Source organism: Ranitomeya variabilis, chromosome 5 (assembly GCF_051348905.1).
Source record: "Ranitomeya variabilis isolate aRanVar5 chromosome 5, aRanVar5.hap1, whole genome shotgun sequence".
In the NCBI taxonomy this organism is placed as follows: Eukaryota; Metazoa; Chordata; class Amphibia; order Anura; family Dendrobatidae; genus Ranitomeya; species Ranitomeya variabilis.
The window spans coordinates 337,140,811-337,164,354 of NC_135236.1; the positions used below are offsets into that span (position 1 = coordinate 337,140,811).

General features: G+C 41.1%; 1 protein-coding gene and 1 long non-coding RNA gene across 2 annotated transcripts in view; one reads left to right on the plus strand and one right to left on the minus strand.

The window, feature by feature from the left end:
- Positions 1-23,544, plus strand: part of LOC143773654 (uncharacterized) — a 370,734-nt gene that overhangs the window by 29,050 nt on the left and 318,140 nt on the right. The gene's annotated exons all lie outside the window — the stretch shown is intronic.
- Positions 3,468-23,544, minus strand: part of NAMPT (nicotinamide phosphoribosyltransferase) — an 82,632-nt gene continuing 62,555 nt past the window's right edge. The window contains exons 7-11 of the mRNA XM_077264769.1: positions 10,134-10,359; positions 9,476-9,595; positions 9,004-9,144; positions 8,739-8,873; positions 3,468-3,840 (exon numbers count right to left, since the gene is read on the minus strand). Of these exons, the coding sequence (XP_077120884.1) occupies positions 3,727-3,840; positions 8,739-8,873; positions 9,004-9,144; positions 9,476-9,595; positions 10,134-10,359 (736 nt within the window). The 3' untranslated portion in view covers positions 3,468-3,726. The remainder of the gene's footprint in view (positions 3,841-8,738; positions 8,874-9,003; positions 9,145-9,475; positions 9,596-10,133; positions 10,360-23,544) is intronic.

Sequence of the window (23,544 nt, forward strand, 5' to 3'; positions counted from 1 at the left end):
ATGGCCTTCTCATTTCATATGACAGGGAAGAAACCTGCGGCAGAACTTCTTGGCAGCCCAAGTCTTGCTTAAAATGATCAACATTAATAAATATTCTTTGTATTGTTTAAATTGCGATATGAAAGAAAATTAAAATATTTCTCGGGTGTGGTACTAAAATGATAAGGTGCCATAGACTTCAAAACGTAACAAAAAAAAAAGGATGTGTTATGTAGATGGCCTTCAGTGCATGCCCATAGCAATGCCTATTAATCATCTAAAAATTTGAAATATAATAAAAGCAGCAGAGTTCTCATTCAATCTCTTTTCACATACAAAAATAGCAACAAGGGAACTTTAGATGTACTTATTAAAATAGTCTATTATTTTTACAGAATGATAAAAGCCACAATAAAAAAATAAAATAAGACACAAGAAGTAGCCAAATAACCTTAAGGAATGAAATATATATTTAGGCATATCATCTATAGACCAAGAGGCCATGCCCTACAATTAACCAACACTGCATGGGATCAGAGCATATTGACAAGGTGGCAGATCCTGTCTGCAGGTAAAGGTGTGACATGAAAGATTTAAATACATTTATCTGAACATAACCTATTGACTAAAGACGCTATCCTCCTCTCTGTAAAGGATATGCTCGCAATGACTATGACGACAGCTTTCAGTATGACTTATAGTGCATACTTATTAAAAAATAATTCTTAGATATTTGCGGTGACTGCTGATGCATGCGTGTATCTTTTGATTGCGGTATTGAGACTGTACAATACTGGAATCACGCCTATGATCATACCTAGACATGAGCAGCAAATACAAGCCAAATGTGACCACCTAAAAAGAAACTCAATGCACACAAGGGACCCGATTCATTAAGGTATTTACACAAGAATCCTGGCCTAAAATACCTGAAGTCGCAATAAGTCTGCGCAATGCAGGATTTGCTTAAAATTTTTTTTTTTTTAAAAATTGCTATTTAACGTTTTCAAGCTCTGTCAGATATGCCAATATGGGCATGGCTATGCCCACTGGTCAAATTCCCAAAAAAGTTACGTCACGTCAGAGACTGAAATACGTTCCTGGTGAAGGCGCTTATAAAGGTGTGCCAAATTCACTAAGCCTCTTAAAGAATTAGGCACACTGGCATTGTGCATGCCAGCCTTTATGATGGGGCTCGCCAGAGTACAGTTTTAATGAATCAGCCCCAAAATGTTTTGCATCTTGATCAGGTGTGCCACAAATACACAATACATTATTGGCTTCCAAACACTGCAGACAACACACCTTGTCCTAAAAACTACTAAAATATTAGAAAATTATCCAGTGCAGAGTAACGTGCCAGTGTAAGATGGCATGCGTACTGTTATGCTAGAGAACTACTTGTTTGTCCATCAAGTTAGTGATCTCTCCTCCCATTGTGACTCTTGTGGCCTTTATGAAGTTAACATAACTTTTTTTTAATCAACTATAATACCCAAAGAAGGCAAGTCAGGTGAAAATAAAGATAACATAACGAAAATAGACTCTTCAATAGAAAAATACATCAAACTGCTACAGCATGTGGAAAATACATTAAAACATACAGAAACTGCAGAAATTCAATAGGTCCATGGCAGAATAAAGAATGGTGTCTATAAAAATTAGTTTCCAGTACGCTATTCTGCATAAACTAGCAATATCCTAGTGTTTATCTGTTCTTTTAGCATGGATTCATTATTGCTGAAAACTTATTTAAAATGTGATGCTCAATTTGGACAATAAAAAAACGAAATCTGTTACCTGAAGCCAAATGGGTTTGGTTCTAAGTGTGGAAGATCTGCAGCTCCACACTGGCACTAGTTCTTGATAGTAAAACATTGACAGGTTTCTAATAAGGCCTACTCATTTTAGAAAAGAGTATATCATCCAAAACTAGGCCTTTAGCAGAAGCTGGAAACTATTAACCCTGCCTCATTTAAGGCGGTAGTACAAGTATTGTGCGACCAAAGTTCGCTAGATGTATAACAAGTAGCTGTGACAAGTGAATGGGGTCATATCGCAACTCTGCTGGTACTGCGAAAACCAAGGTACAAAAGTCACACTTCATCTGATTTTTATGCAACTTGCTTGTCGCAGTACCTGCAGAGTCGCAACATGGCCCCGTTCACTTGTATTGCACTACGATGTAGCAGCAACACCTAGCAAATCTTGGTCGTGTGACACGTGTCACGGGCAAAGTCACCATGATGTCCCAGCCTTAGGGTCCAAATTCCAACAATTCCCCAAAAAACACAGGACTGGAGCCAGTCAGACAAAAATAAAATGTGCAATGCGAGTTAACCTAGCATTGTGAGGTGCTGTAAAAGTGTACTGGTGGGGGGAGTGGGGTAATTTCTAGCCAACATTGCAATACAGTTTAAGATATAGTAACAATGGTGGATGGTACATTATTAAGTGACCATCTCGCACAACTTTAGGAATTACTTACACTCTACCAAAAAGAAACAGAATGTTGCAAGTTTCTGCAGATCACGTAACACTTTGCCCATGCCATCATATGCACTTGTAACATTGTCATCCTCACTGCAGGATCCACTATAAATGAAGACCACAATATATCAAGCTGAACTGGTGCGTTTTAAAACAAGGCATTTACTGCAGCCTCAAGATTGCCGTAGGACGTATTCAGTACTGCCAATTTTTTTTATGGGCATTTTTACACGGTCGACACGACAAGAGGACTGTCTTACGGCTAAGATAAAAAAAAATCCAAACATACACATGGATAAATTTGACATGTGCATTGGGAGCCTTGACAAATGGAAAACCGTAACTGCTAAATGGTGACGTTACGAGAATTACAGTCCAGGAGCCACCTTCATTAATGGTTCTAGTTCCTGAAGTGCGTACATTTGTGCAGCCAGCAATAAAAACAGTCCAAACGTTGAGTGAAATATTGGATAACATTTTGGGAGATTTATTATGACTGGACATGACAACTGTATTGACAAGTAGTCTTTGGCTTTTCTGGTATGATCGCCTGTTATGCAGATGATTGATGCGAGATTCTTGTAAAGCTTCAGAAAGTCAATGATTATTAGGACATAAAGCTTCCAGAATCATGTTCCATGGATTAGCGTGCAGTATACACATTATAGAACGGGTACACTATACTAATACATTATATATATGACGCAGCGATTGTTAGTACACACCATCTACAGAATGTCATCACAGATGCCACACGGAGGCCGATGTTTTCTTTCTTGAGACACAAAGATTAGTGCTAGCTATACAAGGCAAATAAAAAAGTGATCTTGTAGCCAGGTACAACTTCATTACTTGAGTTTATATAAAATATATCTAAATGAGATGATAGAAACAAAGATTTTGACTCTTAAATCAATGGAAAATGAACTTAAAACACAATACACTGGCTTTGTAAATTTGTGCTCGTAAAATAAAAAATGTACAAGCACAGACAGGGAACCACGTAAGATTAAATATATTTTACAGTTTTCTGCTGTACAAAACTAAAGGACAAGGGTGTGTTACCAGAAGGATAGGGTTTCATTTCAGGTCCTCAGGGGAGAATGGCCAAGAGAAACAGTAATTCAGATGAAAGTATTGACAAACCGGTATATAAAATAAAAAAATGGCAACACAAAGGTAAATTGACACACAGGTTTGTACAGTGAAAATTATCTAAGATTTACATATAAAAGGATATTGTACATAGGTCTGCATCTAATGAATCTCTTCTTCAAGTTCTCTGTTCTTCAGTCCAGCGTTGCTCCTTATGTCATCAAACGAGTAACATGCAATTATCTTGCCATTCTTAAACACTGTGCGGAGAAGATCCTAGAGAAAAACAACAGCATTACAAGTCAAATATTTTATAAAAGACAACTAAAGTAGCCCCATTTTTTCTTTAACCCCTTAAGTCCCCAAGGGTGGTTTGCACCAATTTTTACAATTCTGACCACTGTCCCTTTATGAGGTTATAACTCTGGAACGCTTCAACGGATCCCTGTGATTCTGACAATGTTTTCTCGTGACATATTGTACTTCATGATAGTGTAAAATTTCTTTGATATTACCTGCGTTTATTTGTGAAAAAAACAGAAATTTGGCGAAAATTTTGCAATTTTCCAAATTTGAATTTTTATGCAATTAAATCACAGAGATACACTCACCGGCCACTTTATTAGGTACACCATGCTAGTAACGGGTTGGACCCCCTTTTGCCTTCAGAACTGCCTCAATTCTTCGTGGCATAGATTCAACAAGGTGCTGGAAGCATTCCTCAGAGATTTTGGTCCATATTGACATGATGGCATCACACAGTTGCCGCAGATTTGTCGGCTGCACATCCCAAAGATGCTCCATACAAGGCAGGATGGATCCATGCTTTCATGTTGTTTACGCCAAATTCTGACCCTACCATCCGAATGTCGCAGCAGAAATCGAGACTCATCAGACCAAGCAACGTTTTTCCAATCTTCTACTGTCCAATTTCGATGAGCTTGTACAAATTGTAGCCTCAGTTTCCTGTTCTTAGCTGAAAGGAGTGGTACCCGGTGTGGTCTTCTGCTGCTGTAGCCCATCTGCCTCAAAGTTCGACGCACTGTGCGTTCAGAGATGCTCTTAGGCCTACCTTGGTTGTAACGGGTGGCGATTTGAGTCACTGTTGCCTTTCTATCAGCTCGAACCAGTCTGCCCATTCTCCTCTGACCTCTGGCATCAACAAGGCATTTCCGCCCACAGAACTGCCGCTCACTGGATTTTTTTTCTTTTTCGGACCATTCTCTGTAAACCCTAGAGATGGTTGTGCGTGAAAATCCCAGTAGATCAGCAGTTTCTGAAATACTCAGACCAGCCCTTCTGGCACCAACAACCATGCCACGTTCAAAGGCACTCAAATCACCTTTCTTCCCCATACTGATGCTCGGTTTGAACTGCAGGAGATTGTCTTGACCATGTCTACATGCCTAAATGCACTGAGTTGCCGCCATGTGATTGGCTGATTAGAAATTAAGTGTTAACAAGAAGTTGGACAGGTGTACCTAATAAAGTGGCCGGTGAGTGTATATCACACAAAATACTTAATAAGTAACATTTCCCACATGTCTACTTTACATCAGCACAATTTTGGAAACAAATTTTTTTTTGTTAGGGAGTTATGAGGGTTAAAAGTTGACCAGCAATTTCTCATTTTTACAACACCATTTTTTTTTTTTAGGGACCACATCACATTTGAAGTCATTTTGAGGGGTCTACATGATAGAAAATAACCAAGTGTGACACCATTCTAAAAACTGCACCCATCGAGGTGCTCAAAACCATATTCAAGAAGTTTATTAACCCATCAGGTGTTTCACAAGAATTTTTGGAATGTTTAAATAAAAATGAACTTTTAACTTTTTTTCCACAAAAAATTTACTTCAGCTCCAATTTGTTTTATTTTACCAAGGGTAACAGGAGAAAATGGACCCCAAAAGTTGTTGTGCAATTTGTCCTGACTACGCCGATACCCATTTGTGGGGGTAAACCACTGTTTGGGCGCACGGCAGAGCTCGGAAGTGAAGGAGCGCCGTTTGACTTTTCAATGCAAAATTGACTGGAATTGAGATGGGACGCCATGTTGCATTTGGAGAGCCCCTAATATGCCTAAACATTGAAACCCCCCACAAGTGACACCATTTTGGAAAGTAGACCCCCTAAGGAACTTATCTAGATGTATGGTGAGCACTTTGACCCACCAAGTGCTTCACAGAAGTTTATAATGCAGAGCCGTAAAAATAAAAAAAATCATATTTTTTCACAAAAATGATCTTTTCGCCCCCAATTTTTTATTTTCCCAAGCGTAACAGAAGAAATTGGACCCAAAATGTTGTGCAATTTGTCCTGAGTACGCTGATACCCCATATGTAGGGGTAAACCACTGTTTGGGTGCATAGCAGAGCTGAGAAGGGAAGGAGCGCCACTTGACTTTTCAATGCAAAATTAACTGGAATTGAGATGGGACGCCATGTTGTGCTTGGGGAGTCATGATGTGCCTAAACATTGAAACCCCCCACAAGTGACACCATTTTGGAAAGTAGACCCCCCAATGAACTTATCTAGATGTGTTGTGAGAACTTTGAACCCCCAAGTGTTTCACTACAGTTTATAACGCAGAGCAGTGAAAATAAAAAATCATTTTTTCCACAAAAATTATTTTTTAGCCCCCAGTTTTGTATTTTCCCAAGGGTAACAGGAGAAATTGGACCCCAAAAGTTGTTGTCCAATGTGTCCCGAGAACGCTGATACCCCATATGTTGGGGTATACCCCTGTTTGGGTGCGCGGGAGAGCTCGGAAGGGAAGGAGCACTGTTTTACTTTTTCAATGCAGAATTAGCTGGAATTGAGATCGGACGCCAAGTCGTGTTTGGAGAGCCCCTGATGTGCCTAAACAGTGGAAACCCCCCAATTCTAACTGAAACCCTAATCCAAACACACCCCAAACCCTAATCCCAACGGTGACCCTAACCACACCCCTAACCCTAATCCCAACCGTAAATGTAATCCAAACCCTACCTTTAGCCCCAACCCTAACTGTAGCCCTAACCCTAGCCCCAACCCTAACCCTAGCCCCAACCCTAACCCTAGCCCCAATGGGAAAATGGAAATAAATACATTTTTTAAATTTTATTATTTTTCCCTAACTAAGGGGGTGATGAAGGGGAATTTGATTTACTATTTATAGCGGGGTTTTTTTTTTAGCAGATTTTTATGATTGGCAGCTGTCACACACTAAAAGACGCTTTTTATTGCAAAAAATAGTTTTTGAGTCTCCACATTTTGAGAGCTATAATTTTTCAATATTTTGGTTCACAGAGTCATGTGAGGTCTTGTTTTTTGCGGGACGAGTTGATGTTTTTATTGGACCCATTTTTGGGCACATGACATTTTTTGATCACTTTTTATTCCGATTTTTGTGAGCCAGAATGACCAAAAACTAGCTATTCATGAATTTCTTTTTGGGGGGGGAGACACGTTTATACCGCTCCGCGTTTGGAAAAATTGATAAAGCAGTTTTATTCTTCGGGTCAGTACAATTACAGCGATACCTCATTTATATCATTTTTTTTATGTTTTGGTGCTTTTATACGATAAAAACTATTTTATATATAAAATTATTTTTGTATCGCTTTATTCTGAGGATTATAACTTTTTTATTTTTTCGCTGATGACGCTGTATGGCGGCTCGTTTTTTGCTAGCTAAAGAAATGTATTTATTGGAACAATTTTTTTTCCCTTTATTTAGGATTTTTTTTTATTTTTTAATACATGTGAATTTTTATTTTTACTTTTACTTTTTTTGCATTGTCCCAGGGAAGGGACATGATACTATAGGGTCAGATCGCTGATCTGACACTTTGCACAGCACTGTGTCAGATCAGCGATCTGACAGGCAGAGCTGCAGGCTTACCAGCGCCTGCTCTGAGAAGGTAGGAGGTCCTAGGAGCAACGCGATTCGCGTTGCTCCGAGGGTCTCAGGGAAGCACGCAGGGAGCCCCCCTCCCTGCGCGATGCTTCCCTATGCCGCCGGAAGGCTACAATCATCTTTGATCGCAGTGTGCCTGGGGTTAATGTGCCAGGAGCGCTCCTGGCACATAGTGCCGGATGTCAGCTGCGATAGTCAGCTGACACCCGGCCGCGCTCCCCCGTGAGCGCGGCTGATCGCGCTGGACGTACTATTCAGTCCTTGGGAAGTAGGGTCCACCCCACATGGACGGAATAGTACGTCCAATGGTAAAAAGGGGTTAATCTGACTTTTAGGCCACATTCACATGTTCAGTATTTGGTCAGTATTTTACCTCAGTATTTATAAGCCAAAACCAGGAGTGGAACAATCAGAGAAAGTATAATAAACACGTCACCACTTCTGTATTTTTCACCCTGTCCTGATTTTGGCTTACATATACTAAGGTAAAAAACAAATATTCAACTTGTGAATGTGGCCTTACTAGACTGCACATGCACAAAAGTAATGGAAATATAAAAAATGGCTGTCCATATAAATTGTTAGCGTCACCATTTTCCAAAGACCCATAACATTTTCATATTACCATCAACAGCTGTGTGGGACCTTCAGGTGACAAGTTGGTTTTTAAAATCATACAAATATGTGGTACATACACTAGGTTTTGATCAATTACATTTTATTTTTTTTGCATTATTGCGGAGACACATCCCACAATTTGGAATTTCTGATTGTTTTCTGCTTTAAAGCATCTACTAATGAGTTCATTTCACTTTAATTTCTTTATTGTTAAATGTGGAATTGAGGGAGATGGGGATGGGAGGTTAAAATTTTTATATTTTTTAAAACCCTTCTTTTTCCTGCTTTTTACATTATTTGTTTGTCATCTTAAGGGACTTGAACCTATGATCGCTGCATTATCACTTGGAAACTAAAGCCCAGCCACAGGCGGGACATCACTGACCGGATCATATAAAAGGATGTCATAGCAATGTATTGTGGTACTTAAATGCCGCTGTCAGTGATGGACAGCGTCACTTGATTACCAGAACTGTTTGGTGGGCACACCTTTCACTGTTAGAGGCAGAAGGCAGCTATGTAATATACCAAGCATCTGCTCTGCGTGGAGCCCGCTCCAAAGCCCCTCACACGCACGGTCTTGGAGCGTGAAGGGGTTAAGCAGCAATCTGTACATCTTGTATTGAGTGATAAAAATTGTTGCTTCACTTACTGGTCCATATTCCTCCAGATCACCCTTGCCTTCTTCAAGGGTTACAAACTCATTTGAGGGCGTTCTGTGAAGAGACAGGCGCCCCTTCTTTGATCTTTTATTTGGATCAGCCACAGGATCTTTAAACACATTAACCTGCAAAAAAATATAGTACATATAGGTTTAGATTTAAAAAAAATAAAAAAATAAAAATAGAGCAACCACCACACAACAAAGCCTGTTAAACTGGATAATCTAGTACGATAACATCAATTTGTTTGCATACCCCAAGTCCGTTGGTCACCACATAGCTGCATTTAAAGGAGCAGTTTAATAGGTCTCTGGTGAGTTTCTGTAGGAGAGCCCCGCCAGATCCAAACGCAATATTCTCAATACTCCACTTATGTTTCTTCATACCCTCCACAATCTGAAAATAACATTTAGAATAAAAAAAAATAGTCAGAAAAGTTAGATAAGTAGTCAGAAAAAAACATAGTAAGTGTAGATATTGTATGTGATCTGTGGTATAAGACCATGCAATAGTCTACCACTGTTACACATTTCACTGATGATCCTTCTTGGGCTAAAATGTGCATAATGTGATCTTTTTGGAACCTGCCTGCTATCTTAAATTTCTAAAAAGTGCAAAAATGTTAACATTCATTCCAATTACAAAATAAAATAAAACTCTTTATACAAGTCCCAACAATACAGTATTTTGTTAACGTATGGTCCAGGCTCTGTAACCTAGCCTTTACCTCTTGCAGGGTATTTATATCCACACCATCACCCTGTATTACACGAATGTAAGGTGGTAAAACTTTGTACCCTCTTGAATTTTCTTCGAGAGGGAACTTCTTCCCTAAAATCTCTAGCACCTAGAATTCAAAAATACAGCTTTAAAACAAAATGAAGTTATAAATATGGAGAAAAAAATAGGAATCTGTCAGCAGGCTTTCGCCATGTAGTCCGATGACAGCATGAGGTGGGAATTAAAACACAGAATAAAATATTGTCTCGCATGGCCAGCTATGCATGGTTTACTTTCACTGAATGTTTTATCACCAGGACATGATCACTGCTGTGACTAGCTGGCGTACAGACACTCATCTGACTCCACCCCTTCTGTGGTAAGCATCTCTCAGTCTATAGACCTTGCATAAACAGAGCCTGGTGTGGGCAGGGTTAGTTTTCTCTGCTCTGCTGAATGGCAAAATCCAGAAACACTGATAGCTTACTAAGTGCAGCAGTTGTGACACAAAGTGATACATCGTTCAGGGTCTCCTTCTCTATGTCTCGCTGTTCTCAGATAAAATGACAAAAACATGCTGACAGATTCTCATTAATAGTGAACACAAATTATACATGAAAAATGTAAGCTATAGTGAAATGTATTCTACTTTCTCTAAATCTTACCTTCAAGACTGTATCGAGGGGATCCCCGGAGTCTGGTCGAATTATCAAAGGAGCATCTGCACTCCTTGATTCTATTAAACTCCGTAAATCTTCTCCCCAAATTTTCTCGCAGGCATTGTAAATATCATAGCTATCGCTGACCACAGAGACTGGTACTGAAGAAAACTGTGTTACAATGTGTTTAAAAGCATCTTTCTCATGGTCTTTTCCCCAGGCAGTAATTGTACTGTAACATATGAATATAAGATAAATGTAAGAACATTTGGGCATCATCTTTAAAAGGGAAGCTATCAAAAGAAAATTACCTATTGTTTAAAATTTATGTTAAATGTTTTTGGCTCCTCCCCCTTCCCCCTGATATCACAATCTATTAATTAAAAAAAAAAAATAAAAAAAATAGAAATCTTGCAATTTTCACACTGGCCTCTTAGAAAGTCAGCTTAAAAAAATAGCTCTGTTTTAGCAAACACCACTGTACATTAGCAGCAATGAACAGACTAAACTACCTTTGGTACTGAAGAATCTCATGGGCATAAAAAAGGTTATTGTAAAAATGCGGGATGCAGGGTCAGCTGTGACCGCCTACTGAGAAGGGAATAGGGATATCTATCTATCTATCTATCTATCTATCTATCTATCTATCTATATATATATATATATATACACATACACACACACACACACACACACACCTCAAAAAAAAAAAATAAATAAATAAAGGGAACACCTAAACAAAAGAATATAACTCCAGTAAATCAAACTTCTGTGAAATCAAACTGTCCACTTTGGAAGCAACACTGATTGACAATCAATTTCACATGTTCTTGTGCAAATCGAATAGACAACAGACGGAAATTATTGGCAATTATCAAGACACCCTCAATAAAGGAGTAGTTATACAGGTGGGGACCACAGACCACAACTCAGTACCAATGCTTTCTGGCTGATGTTTTGGTCACTTTTGAATGTTGGTTGTGCTTTCACACTCGTGGTAGCATGAGACACTCTACAACCCACACAAGTGGTTCAGGTAGTGCAGCTCTTCCAGGATGGCACATCAATGCGAGCTGTGGCAAGAATGTTTGCTGCGTCTGTCAGAGTAGTGTCCAGAGGCTGGAGGCGCTACCAGGAGACAGGCCGGTACACCAGGAGATGTGGAGGGGGCCGTAGGAGGGCAACAACCCAGCAGCAGGACCGCTAACTCAGCCTTTATGCAAGCAGGAACAGGAGGAACACTGCCAGAGCCCTGCAAAACAACCTCCAGCAGGCCACTAATGTGCATGTGTCTGCACAAACTGCTAGAAACCGACTCCATGGGGATGGTCTAAGTACCGGACATCCACAGATGGGGGTTGGGCTCACACCGTGCAGGACGCTTGGCATTTGCCACAGAACAACAGGATTGGCAAACTCACCACTGGCGCCCTGTGCTCTTCACAGATGAATGCAGGTTCACACTGAGCACATGTGACAGAGTCTGGAGATGCTGTGGAGAGCGAGCTGCTGCCTGCAACATCCTTCAGCATGACCGGTTTGGCAGTGGGTCAGTAATGGTGTGGGGTGGCATTTCTTGCAAGGGCAGCACAGCCATCCATGTGCTTGCCAGTGGTAGCCTGACTGCCAATAGGTACCGAGATGAGATCCTCAGCCCCCTTGCAAGGCCATATGCTGGTGCAGTTGGCCCTGGGTTCCTCCTAATGCAGGACAATGCCAGACCTTATGTGGCTGAAGTGTGTCAGCAGTTCCTGCAAGATGAAGGCATTGAAGCTATGAACTGGCCCACCCGTTTCCCAGACCTGAATCCGATTGAACACACCTGGGACATCAAGTTTCACACCATCCAACGTCACGTTGCACCACAGACTGTCTAGGAGTTGGCGGATGCTTTAGTCCAGGTCTGGGAGGAGATCCCTCAGTAGACCATCTGTCGCCTCATCAGGAGCTTGCCCAGGCATTGTAGGGAGATCATACATGCACGTGGAGGCCACACACACATACTACTGAGCATCATTTCCTTGTTTTGAGGCATTTCCACTGAAGTTGGATCAGCCTGTAACTTCATTTTCAACTTTGATTTTGAGCAGCATTCCAACTCCAGACCTCCGTGGGATATTAGTTGTGATTTACGTTGATCTTTTTTAGGTTTTATTGTTCTCAACACATTCCACTATGTAATGAATAAAGATTTACAACTGGAATATTTCATTCAGTGAGATCGAGGATGTGAGATTGTAGTGTTCCATTTATTTTTTTTGAGCAGTGTATATATACAGTACAGACCAAAAGTTTGGACACACCTTCTCATTTAAAGATTTTTCTGTATTTTCAGGACTATGAAAATTGTACAATCACACTGAAGGCATCAAAACTATGAATTAACACATGTGGAATTATATACTTAACAAAAAAGTGTGAAACAACTGAAATAATGTCTTATAGTCTAGGTTCTTCAAAGTAGCCACCTTTTGCTTTGATGACCGCTTTGCACACTCTTGGCATTCTCTTGATGAGCTTCAAGAGGTAGTCACCGGGAAAGGTCTTCCAACAATCTTGAAGGAGTTCCCAGAGATCCTTAGCACTTGTTGGCCCTTTTGCCTTCACTCCAAGGTCCAGCTCAACCCAATCCATCTCGATTGGGTTCAGGTCTGGCGACTGTGGTGTAGCACCCCATCACTCTCCTTCTTGGTCAAATTGCCCTTACACAGCCTGGAGGTGTGTTTGGGGTCACTGTCCTGTTGAAAAATAAATTATATCCAGCTAAACGCAAACCGAATGGAATAGCATGCCGCTGCAAGATGCTGTGGTAGCCAGATCTCAAATTTGGACTCATCAGACCAAAGCACAGATTTCCACTGGTCTAATGTCCATTCCTTGTGTTCTTTAGCCCAAACAAGTCTCTTCTGCTTGTTGCCTGTCCTTAGCAGTGGTTTCCTAGCAGCTATTTTACTATGAAGGCCTGCTGCACAAAGTCTCCTCTTAACAGTTGTTGTACAGATGTGTCTGCTGCTAGAACTCTGTGTGGCATTGACCTGGTCTCTAATCTGAGCTGCTGTTAACCTGCGATTTCTGAGGCTGGTGACTTGGATAAACTTATCCTCAGAAGCAGAGGTGACTCTTGGTCTTCCTTTCCTGGGGCTGTCCTCATGTGAGCCAGTTTCTTTGTAGCGCTTGATGGTTTTTGCCATTGCACTTGGACACTTTCAAAGTTTTCCCAATTTTTCGGACTGACTGACCTTTATTTCTTAAAGTAATGATGGACACTCGTTTTTCTTTACTTAGAATTTCTATTATGGCAAGAAAAAAGCAACTAACAGTCTATTCAGTAGGACTATCAGCTGTGTATCCACCAGACTTCTGCACAACACAACTGATGGTCCCAAACCCATCAATAAAGCAAGAAATCCCATTTATTAAACCTGACAGGGCACACCTGTGAAATGAAAACCATTTTCGGTGACTACCTCCTGAAGCTCATCAAGAGAATGCCAAGAGTGTGCAAAGCAGCCATCAAAGCAAAAGGTGGCTACTTTGAAGAACCTAGAATATAAGACATAACAAAAAAGTGTGAAGCAACTGAAATTAAGTATATAATTCTACATGTGTTGATTCATAGTTTTGATGCCTTCAGTGTGAATGTACAATTTTCATAGTCATGAAAATACAGAAAAATCTTTAAATGAGAAGGTGTGTCCAAACTTTTGGTCTGTACTGTACTTTAATGCACACCTGAAACACACTGCTTCTTTGTGTAGCATCACGGGAAAGTCAAGAAATTAGCCAAGATATCAGGAAGAGAATTGTGGACTTGCATAAGTCTGGCTCATCGTTGGGTACAATTTCAAGATACCTGAAGGTGCCTGGTTCATCTGTACAAACAATTATACGCAATTGCAAACAAGATGGGAATGTCCAGCCATTATACCGCTCAGGAAGGAGACTGGTCCTGTGTCACGTAGATGAACGTGCTTTGTTCTGACATGTATCAACCCAAGGACAAAAGCAAAAGACCTTGTGAAGATGATGGCGGAAGCTGGTAAGATTGTGTCAGTATCCACAGTGAAACGAGTACTGTATTAACATTGGCTAAAAGACTACTCTGCTAGAAGAAGCCATAACTCCAAAACGTAAAGCCAGATTAATGTTGGCAAATGCACACAGGAACAAAGACCTTCATTTTTGGAGACATGACCTGTGGTGTGATGAAACTAAAATTTAATTTTTTGGTATAATGTCCATCATTTCTTTCGGAGGAAAAAGGGAGAAGCTTGGAAGCCTAAGAACACCATCCCAACTGTGAAATACGGGGGGTGGCAGCATCATGTTGTGGGGTTGATTTTCTGCAGGAGGGACTGTTGCACTTCACAAGATAAATGGCATCATGAGAAAAGAAGATTATATGGCAATACTGAAGCAACATGTCAAGACATCAGCAAGGAAGTTAAAAGCTTAGGCGGAAATGGGTCTTCCAAATGGACAATGACCCGAAGAATACTGCCAAACAAAGTGACTTAAGGATAAAGTCATTGTTTTGGAGTGGCCATCACAAAGCCCTGATCTCAATCCAATTGAAAATTTATTGGCAAAGCTGAAAAGGGAGGTGCGAGCAAGGCGACCTACAAACACCAGTTTTGTCAGGGGGAATGGGTCCAAAATCCAACCAACTATTGTGAGAAGCTTGTGGAAGGATATCCCAAACTTTTGACCCAAGTCATTCAGTAATTAAATCTTTTAAGGCATTTTCAAAATTTTACATACAAAATTTTACATACATTCTCTCTAGCTCATTATTCTGGCATTTGGCAAATAATAATTATAGTAATCCTAATTGACCTAAAACGGGAAAGATTTATTCTGATTTCATGTCAGATATTGAGAAAAACATGCAAATGTTTCTTTTTATATAGTGTTTTAAATTGTGAGGGGTAATACACAAAAAAAGTTCACGAAAAAATGTATCAGAAGGGGTATCATACAAATAAGTATTGTGTTCTCTATAAAAATAGACAATATGTATAATATATAAGAAAAATAATTTTATGTACATGAGGTCCTAATCTGTGTTGTGTTGCTCTCATTTCCATGGTATGCAGCGTATTCATTCTGGATTATTTATAAATTTTATAAGGTTATACATTTTTCTGCTATATCTTCCATACATTGACTATTTTTATGGAGAACACAAAACTATTATTTATGATACCGTCACTATCTGATCCATTTGTTGGGAATCTTACTTTGTGTATTACACCCCACAATTTTAATGTATATTTTTATCTTCATGTACTAAACAAAATCATATGCTTTTATGACAAATATTTCATTTTCGTGATTATTCATTTCCTTCCTCTATGTGTAAAATACTACAGATCATATCTGACGCCTGCTGGGGGACGAACTATGCAATTTCCAGAAAATTAAAAGACCAGTGATAGTGTACATCAGTATACCCGATGTAGAGAAAGGGCGACTAAGTTGTAGCAAAATCACTTTAACCTTTTCGCGTCACAGCCAGTTTTAAATTCTGACCACTGCCACTTTATGAGACAGTAACTATAAAACACGTCAATGGATCCCTGCAATTCTGAGATTTGTTTTTTTCATGACATATTGTACTTTATATGATCGCGGTAAAATATGTTTGATATAACTTGCGTTTATATCTGAAACTATTGGAAATTTGGCAAAAATTTTGCAAATTTTCAAACTTCTAATTTTTATGCCCTTAAAACCAGAGAGTGGTGTCACACAAACATACTTGTTACATCAGCACAATTTTTTAAGCAATTTTTTTTGCTACGAAGTTAGTGATTTCTCATTTTTCCATAAACTTTACAAAGCCATTTTATTTATTTTTTTAACGGACCACATCACATTGACTGAGGGGCCTATATGAAATACCCAAAAGTGACACCTTTTTAAATACTGCACCCCTCAAGGTGGCCAAAACATTCACGTTTATTAACCCTTCAAGTGCTTCACAGAAATTAATGGAATGTACAGTAGAAGGAAAAAATTAACATTTAATTTTTTCCCCCCAAAAAAATATGTTATTTCAGCCCCAAATTATTTTTATTTTCATAAGGACAGCAAGAAAAAAAATGGACCCCAAAATTTGTTATGTAATTTCTACTGTGTATACCGATACCACGTATGTGGAGGAAAACTACTGTTTGGGCGCACGGCAGAGCTTGGAAGGGAAGGAGCGCCATCTGACTTTTGGAATACAAAATTGGCTGGAATGGATAACGGACGCCATGTCATGTTTGGAGAGCCCCTGATGTGCCTAAACAGTGGAAACTCCAAACAAATGACGCCATTTTGGAAACTACACCCCTCTAGAATTTTCCTAGATGTGTGGCGAGTACCTTGAACCCTCAGGGGCTTCACAGAATTTTAGAATGTTGAGCCATGAAAATAAAATATCACATTTTTCCCACAAAATGTTTTAGCTCCAAGTTTTTTTTTTTTTTTTTTTTTTCTTCCAACAAGGGTAACAGGAGAAAATGGATGCCAAAATTTGCTGTGCAATTTGTAGTGAGTAAACAGATATCCCATATTTTTGGAAAAATAGCTTGAGCGCAAGGCAGGGTTCGGAAGCGAATGAGTGACAATTTGGCTGGAATACGTTGCTAATACCATGTCACATTTGACCCTTAGGCAATTCACAAACTTGTATAACATTTGGCTGAGTAAAGGAAATATTACTATTTTTTCCACTAAAATGTTCCTCTTACGCCAGATCTGCAGTTTTCAAAAGGGGTAATATGAGAAAACAAACAGTACAATTTGTTACACAATTTCTCCTGTGTACACAGATATCCCATAAGTGGTCGAAAACTACTTTTGAGGCACAGTGCAAAGCTCAGAAGGGAAGGAGAGCTATATTACAGTGCAGATGTTGCAGCACTGGCTTGCTGGTGCCATGTCACATTGGCAGAGTCCCTGAGGTGCCAGAACAGCAGAACCCGCCATTAGTGACCCCATTTTACAAACTAAACCGCTCAATGAATTCATCCAGGGGTACTTTGATCTTATTGACATCATAGGTGGGTCACAGAATTTGACACCATTGAGCAGTCAAAAAAAAAAAAACCCACCAGAAAATGGGTAAAAATGGTGACAAAATGTGTCACACAATGTCTCCTGAACGTGGAAATATCCCATATGTGAATGTACAGTACTGCTTAGGCACACAGCGAAACTCTGGAGGTACGGAGCGCTATTTTGGAGAATTTTTTTTTATAGTAGAATAGTTTGCAGACTCCATATACAGAGCCCCTAAGGGCCAGGAGAGCAGAATCGCCCCTGAACTGATCTTATTCCTGAAATTACACCTCTCTGGGAGTTTATATACAGGTGTAAGGGTACGTTCACACAGGACTTTTTTGCTGCTTTTTTTTGCTGCTTTTTTTTATGCTAATTTTCAGCTGCTTTTTACAGTACCAGTAAAACCTATGAGATTTCAGAAATCTCATGCACACACACGTTGGTTTTTTGTTTGATCAGTTTTTTCTGCTTTGCTGCTTTTTTTGGACATAGGGCATGTCACTTCTTTCAGCGTTTTTGCAGCGTTTTTGCAGCGTTTTTTCACCCATTGACTTGAATGGGTGATGAAAAAAACGCTGCAAAAACGCTGAAAAAACGCATGTAGCATTATTTGCTGCTTTTTTTGTGCAGAAAATCATGGCCAGCAGGAAGGGATCTCACAGCCAAGAGCTTAGGGGTGTGGTTAGTGAGGTGTGAAGAGCCATTGTGAGCCATTGTGAGGTGTGAAGAGCCATTGTGAGGTGTCCTGTTTGTGATCTATTGTGAGGGAGTTCCTGGTAGTGAGGTGTGAAGAGCCATTGTGAGCCATTGTGAGGTGTCCTGATTGTGATCTATTGTGAGGGAGTTCCTGTAAGTGAGGTGTGAAGAGCCATTGTGAGCCATTGTGAGGTGTCCTGATTGTGATCTATTGTGAGGGAGTTCCTGTAAGTGAGGTGTGAAGAGCCATTGTGAGCCATTGTGAGGTGTGAAGAGCCATTGTGAGGTGTCCTGATTGTGATCTATTGTGAGGGAGTTCCTGGTAGTAAGGTATGAAGAGCCATTGCCAGGTGTCCTAGCAGCTGAAAATTGGCATAAAAAAAAGCAGCAAAAATCTGCAGCAAAAATCTGCAGCAAAAAAGTCCTGTGTGAACATACCCAAAAAACGCACCAAAAACGCACCAAAAAAACGCACCTAAATTAGCATAAAAAAAAGCAGCAAAAAAAAGCAGCAAAAAAGTCCTGTGTGAACGTACCCTAAAGACGATTTTGACTCCATGGGTGTTTTCCAGAAACCAGCAGCAGTGGATGTTGCTGACTAAAATTTGCAAACTGCCGTTGCAGTGACTAGTACATTATTCCCAGCCCGTGCTTCTGGAAGCATGCACCCGTAAATTTGGAGAGCTCTCATCGCTACATAAATGCCAAACAGGTTCACTGTGGGGTTCAGAAGGGAGGGGGGCATTTGAATTTTGGATAGAAGAATTTGTTGGATTTCTGTTGGGGGGGGGGGGGGGGGGGTTTGAGGAGCCATTTTGCTTTTCCAGAGTTTTTACACTACCAGTAACGTTTCAGTTAGTAGATGATTGATCGGAATGGGGACTTGCTTTTTTGTGGATTGATTTGAAGCTTTTATAGGGAACATTTTACATAACATTTGGGATCACATTTATCCGGCGCTCTACGCTGATCACTTACAATGGGGTTTACATCTAAATCTGAGTGACGTGATTCAGATGAAACCCCCGAGGGATCCATTCGTTATAATGCTGCAGCAGAGTTACTCTGGACTCCATCTGGCTTCTGTTCAACAAGATCCTTCTTTTCAGAAGTGCACAAACCTGTGGTTGACTGTGCTTTTAGGCACACTTAATAAGACGGACACTGCCGGATCATAGGAAGACAGGCGTAGTCCACAGTGCCTCCATCTGCCTCATTATAGGGAATCTTCTGCTAGAGGTTCCATCTGAATCACGTATTTCAGTGATTTACATGAAAACGCCAGCATAAACGCTCAGTGCAAAGAGCAGGATAAGTGTGACAAGAGCCTTACGGCGATCTTTGGGAGGCAGAATGACCAAATCAACAGCAGGTGAAGAATTGATTTTATTTATTTTTCACGCTGTTCCTCATGCGGTATAAGTGATTAGACAACTTTATTATTTGGGTCGGTGTGATTACAGCTATACCATATTTATATAGTTTTTATGTTAGGCTGATGTCTCACACAATTTTGTTCTTTTGCAAAAACAAGTTTTTGTATTGCCATATTTTGATCGCTATAATTTTTCCACATTTCTGCCGACAGTCATGTGACTAATGTTTTTTTGCTGGACATGTTGACTTTTTTATTGGTGCCATTTTCAGGTACAAGACATTGTTTGAAAGCTTTCTATTCCAACTTTTGGGAGGCAGAATAAACAAAAAACAGCAATTCAGGAATTGTTTTGTTTTTTTTTTTCTTTGGGTCAGTATGATTAAAGTGATGCCACATTTATATAGTTTTCTTAGTTTTTATTGTGTAAAAACGGCAAAACATTTTATAGAATAAAATTGCTTTTGCATCGCTTTATTCTGAGAGCTATAACTTTTTAATTTTTCCACTGATAAGCCGCCATACTGCTTATTTTTGTGCGGGACAACATGACGTTTTCATCGGTACCATTTAAGTTTCCATTTGAATTTTTGATCGCGATGTTGCTCCATTTTTATTTCTTTTTTACGGTGTTCACTGAAGGGGTTAACTGTTGACAGTTTTACAGGTCGGGTTGTTCTGCATGTGGCAATAGCAAATGTGTACTTTTTTGTTTTTTACAGAAATATATGTATTTGTTGTTTTAATATTTTCTCTTTTTTTGTGACTTTAAATCGCTTTAAAACTTTTTATTTTTTTTAGTCTCTGTATGGGACTTCAATTTTTATTTTTCTGATCACTGGTCTCATGCATTGCGATACACATGTATTGCAATGCATGAGACCTGCCAGTTTTACACTGGCAGTTCGCCTGATGGCTGAATCCATCAGGCCACTGTAGCTGGCAGACCTGGAGGTCATTTGACATGATAACACTTGGCTCCCCGGTGATGTGATCACCTCATAACGGAGAGCATCTTTCTCTCACCATCATCTAAATGCTGCAATCACGGCATCTAGAAGATAGCAAAGGGATAACATCATGGGGACCTGATCTAATCATGTCCCAATGAAGTCACCTGTGAGAGGTACAGTTCTACACGGGAATCACAGCGTTGTAGGACCCTGGGGTTTTGAGTGCAGCAAGACCGCAGACTATAGAGAAAGCCTGATAGTCTTTGTGCAGCGCCAACGTTTATCTACAGTGGGTGGTCGGGAACCAGTTAAAAGTGAGAAAGTTATTTATCCTGGTGCATGACACTGGGATTCAAAAGCACACCATCACCCAGGTATCACACTAAGGCTTTATTCATAAATTAGTGTTTGGTCTGATTAGATGACACAAAACAGATGGAAAAGCCAGGTTTTTTTTTTGTTTGCAAACATGAAAAATCAATGACATGTTTAAATCAAGCTGTAGGGCGTAACGCAGTATATCAGTTTTGCCTGCAGGATTTCTTTGATCCAACTACCGTGTTTCCCCGTAAATAGGGCACCCCCCGTAAGTAAGGCATGCTAGGGGGAGCACTGTGCCTGCTAATATAAGGCACCCCCCCGAAAATAAGGCACACCTTGTTCTGTGCATGGGGCATGCAGTTGTGTCTCGCCCCCGCTGTCCCCTGCCCTCCGGTGCCCGCCACTCCCGCCGCGCTGTTCGCAGGAGTTAATCACAGCTGTGTGCCGATCTCTGTCCATGAGCCCTGCGCCAATCACAGCGCAGGAACCATGGGCCAGCTGACGTCATCCATGGGCTGTGATTGGCCCAGGGCTCCTGCACCACCAAAGCACTGAAAGCAGCACCGCGGAGGAAACCAGTAAGAAAGTGAAAGTGAGTGAGTGTGTGTGTGTGTGTGTGTGTGTGTGTGTGTGTGTGTGTGTGTGTGTGTGCGTGTATGTCTGTGTGTAAGGGTGTGCGTGTGTGTCTGTGTGTAAGGGTGTGCGTCTGTGTGTAAGGGTGTGCGTCTGTGTGTAAGGGTGTAAGGGTGTGCGTGTGTGTCTGTGTAAGGGGGTGCGTGTGTGTAAGGGTGTGCGTGTGTGTAAGGGGGTGCGTGTGTGTAAGGGTGTGCGTGTGTGTCTGTGTGTAAGGGGGTGCGTGTGTGTAAGGGTGTGCGTGTGTGTCTGTGTGTAAGGGGGTGCGTGTGTGTAAGGGGGTGCGTGTGTGTAAGGGGGTGCGTGTGTGTCTGTGTGTAAGGGGGTGCGTGTGTGTAAGGGGGTGCGTGTGTGTCTGTGTGTGTAAGGGGGTACGTGTGTGTGTGTGTGTAAGGGTGTGCGTGTGTGTCTGTGTAAGGGTGTGCGTGTGTGTCTGTGTAAGGGTGTGCGTGTGTGTCTGTGTAAGGGTGTGCGTGTGTGTCTGTGTAAGGGTGTGCGTGTGTGTAAGGGTGTGCGTGTGTGTAAGGGTATGCGTGTGTGTAAGGGTATGTGTGTGTAAGGGGGTGCGTGTGTGCAAGGGTGTGCGTGCGTGTGTGTGTGTAAGGGTGTGCGTGCGTGTGTGTGCAAGGGTGTGCGTGTCTGTGTGCAAGGGTGTGCGTGTCTGTGTGTAAGGGGGTGCGTGTGTGTGTCTGTGTAAGGGGGTGCGTGTGTGTGTAAGGGTATGCGTGTGTGTGTGTAAGGGTGTGCGTGTGTGTGTGTAAGGGTGTGCATGTGTGTGTGTGTAAGGGTGTGCGTGCGTGTGTATGTGTAAGGGTGTGCGTGTGTATGTGTAAGGGTGTGCGTGTGTGTGTGTAAGGGTGTGCGTGCGTGTGTATGTGTAAGGGTGTGCGTGCGTGTGTGCGCGTGTGTGTGTGTGTGTTACACACATGGGAGGCTGCAGTGGGATACCGGGATGATGGGAGGCTGCAGTGGGATGATGGGAGGCTGCAATACTGTACTGTAGAATAATGGGGGCTGTAATGGAATGATGGGGGTGCAAAGTGATGATGGGGCAGCTACGGTAAAGGAACTGCTGTGGGTGATTGTTACGGTAGAGGTACAGTGTCCAGAAAGTGTGGGAGCCATTTTAGAACCCTTATGTTTTGTGGCCCTGTGTGGGAGTCAGGCAATTATAGTACCGTACCGTAGTGTGTTACTTTGATTTGTTGTCTGCTTTTCTGCTGAACGGTCAACCGTAAAGTACCGTACTGTAAAAAAAATACCGTAAACAATGGTGATACGGTATATTTTTACCCCTAGACATGAGCGCTAAAAGAAAGCTATTCCGTTGAGTACAAAAAAGGAATCGTGGAAGAATCTTGGGGCAAAAATCTTACTGAATTCTGCAAAGAGAAAATGTTGAGTGTCCGATTGGTCCAAAAATGGCGAGCAGATTACGGTAACCCCAGTCAACAAGTGGACAGCGGAAATGCTAAAAAGCGCAAGGTTGGATCTGGTTGGCAACCATTATATTCCGAGCTGGAAGACCTGATCTGTGAGTGGGTTACTGACAGGAGAGCAAAGACATTGGTTGTGACTAGGGCTCAGATTCAAGAATTTGCCCTTGCAATGGCACCACAGTTTGAAATTGCCCCTGAAGAATTCAAGACATCACAACACTGGCTGGATAACTTCCTTCAACGAAGTGAACTGTCTTTGAGAAGATACACAACACTCTTTAGGCTGGAAGATGCTGAAATTATTAAACGCGCATTTGCATTCAAGACCTTTGTTGATGACGCCGACTTCTCTAAATACAATCTTTCCCACATGATTGCCATGGATGAAACTGCAGTGTTTATGGGCCAAGCATCTCAAACAACAATTGAACAACGAGGTGCCTCCTCAGTGTACGTTCCCACCACTGCTTATGAAAGTGCACGTGTTACCTGTATTTTGGCGATGTGTCTGGATGGCACTAAAGTCCCACCTTTACTCATTTCAAAGGGCAAGAAAGACAAGATTGAACGTGTTTCAGGCATTTATATTCTTGAAACTGAAAAAGCCTAGGCCACACAAGCAGTTATAAGGAAGTGGGTCGATTTAATGCTGTCGCTTGTTATGCGAGGGAGCCAAAGAGGAATGCTGATCTGGGATGCAGCCAGCACACACCGCGCCAAAGACATGAAGAACTTCTTCATGAGAAAAATAGATCAAATAATGATTCCTGCAGGAATGACGGCTTATCTCCAGTCTCTTGATATCGCCATTAACAAGCCATTCAAGGACAATTTGCGTGTGGAAATCAATGACTACATGGAAAATGGAATGGAGAGAAATCAACGTGGAAACTTTGTGAAACCTAAACTGCCAGAGATTGTGACTTCGGTGAAGAATTCATGGGAGA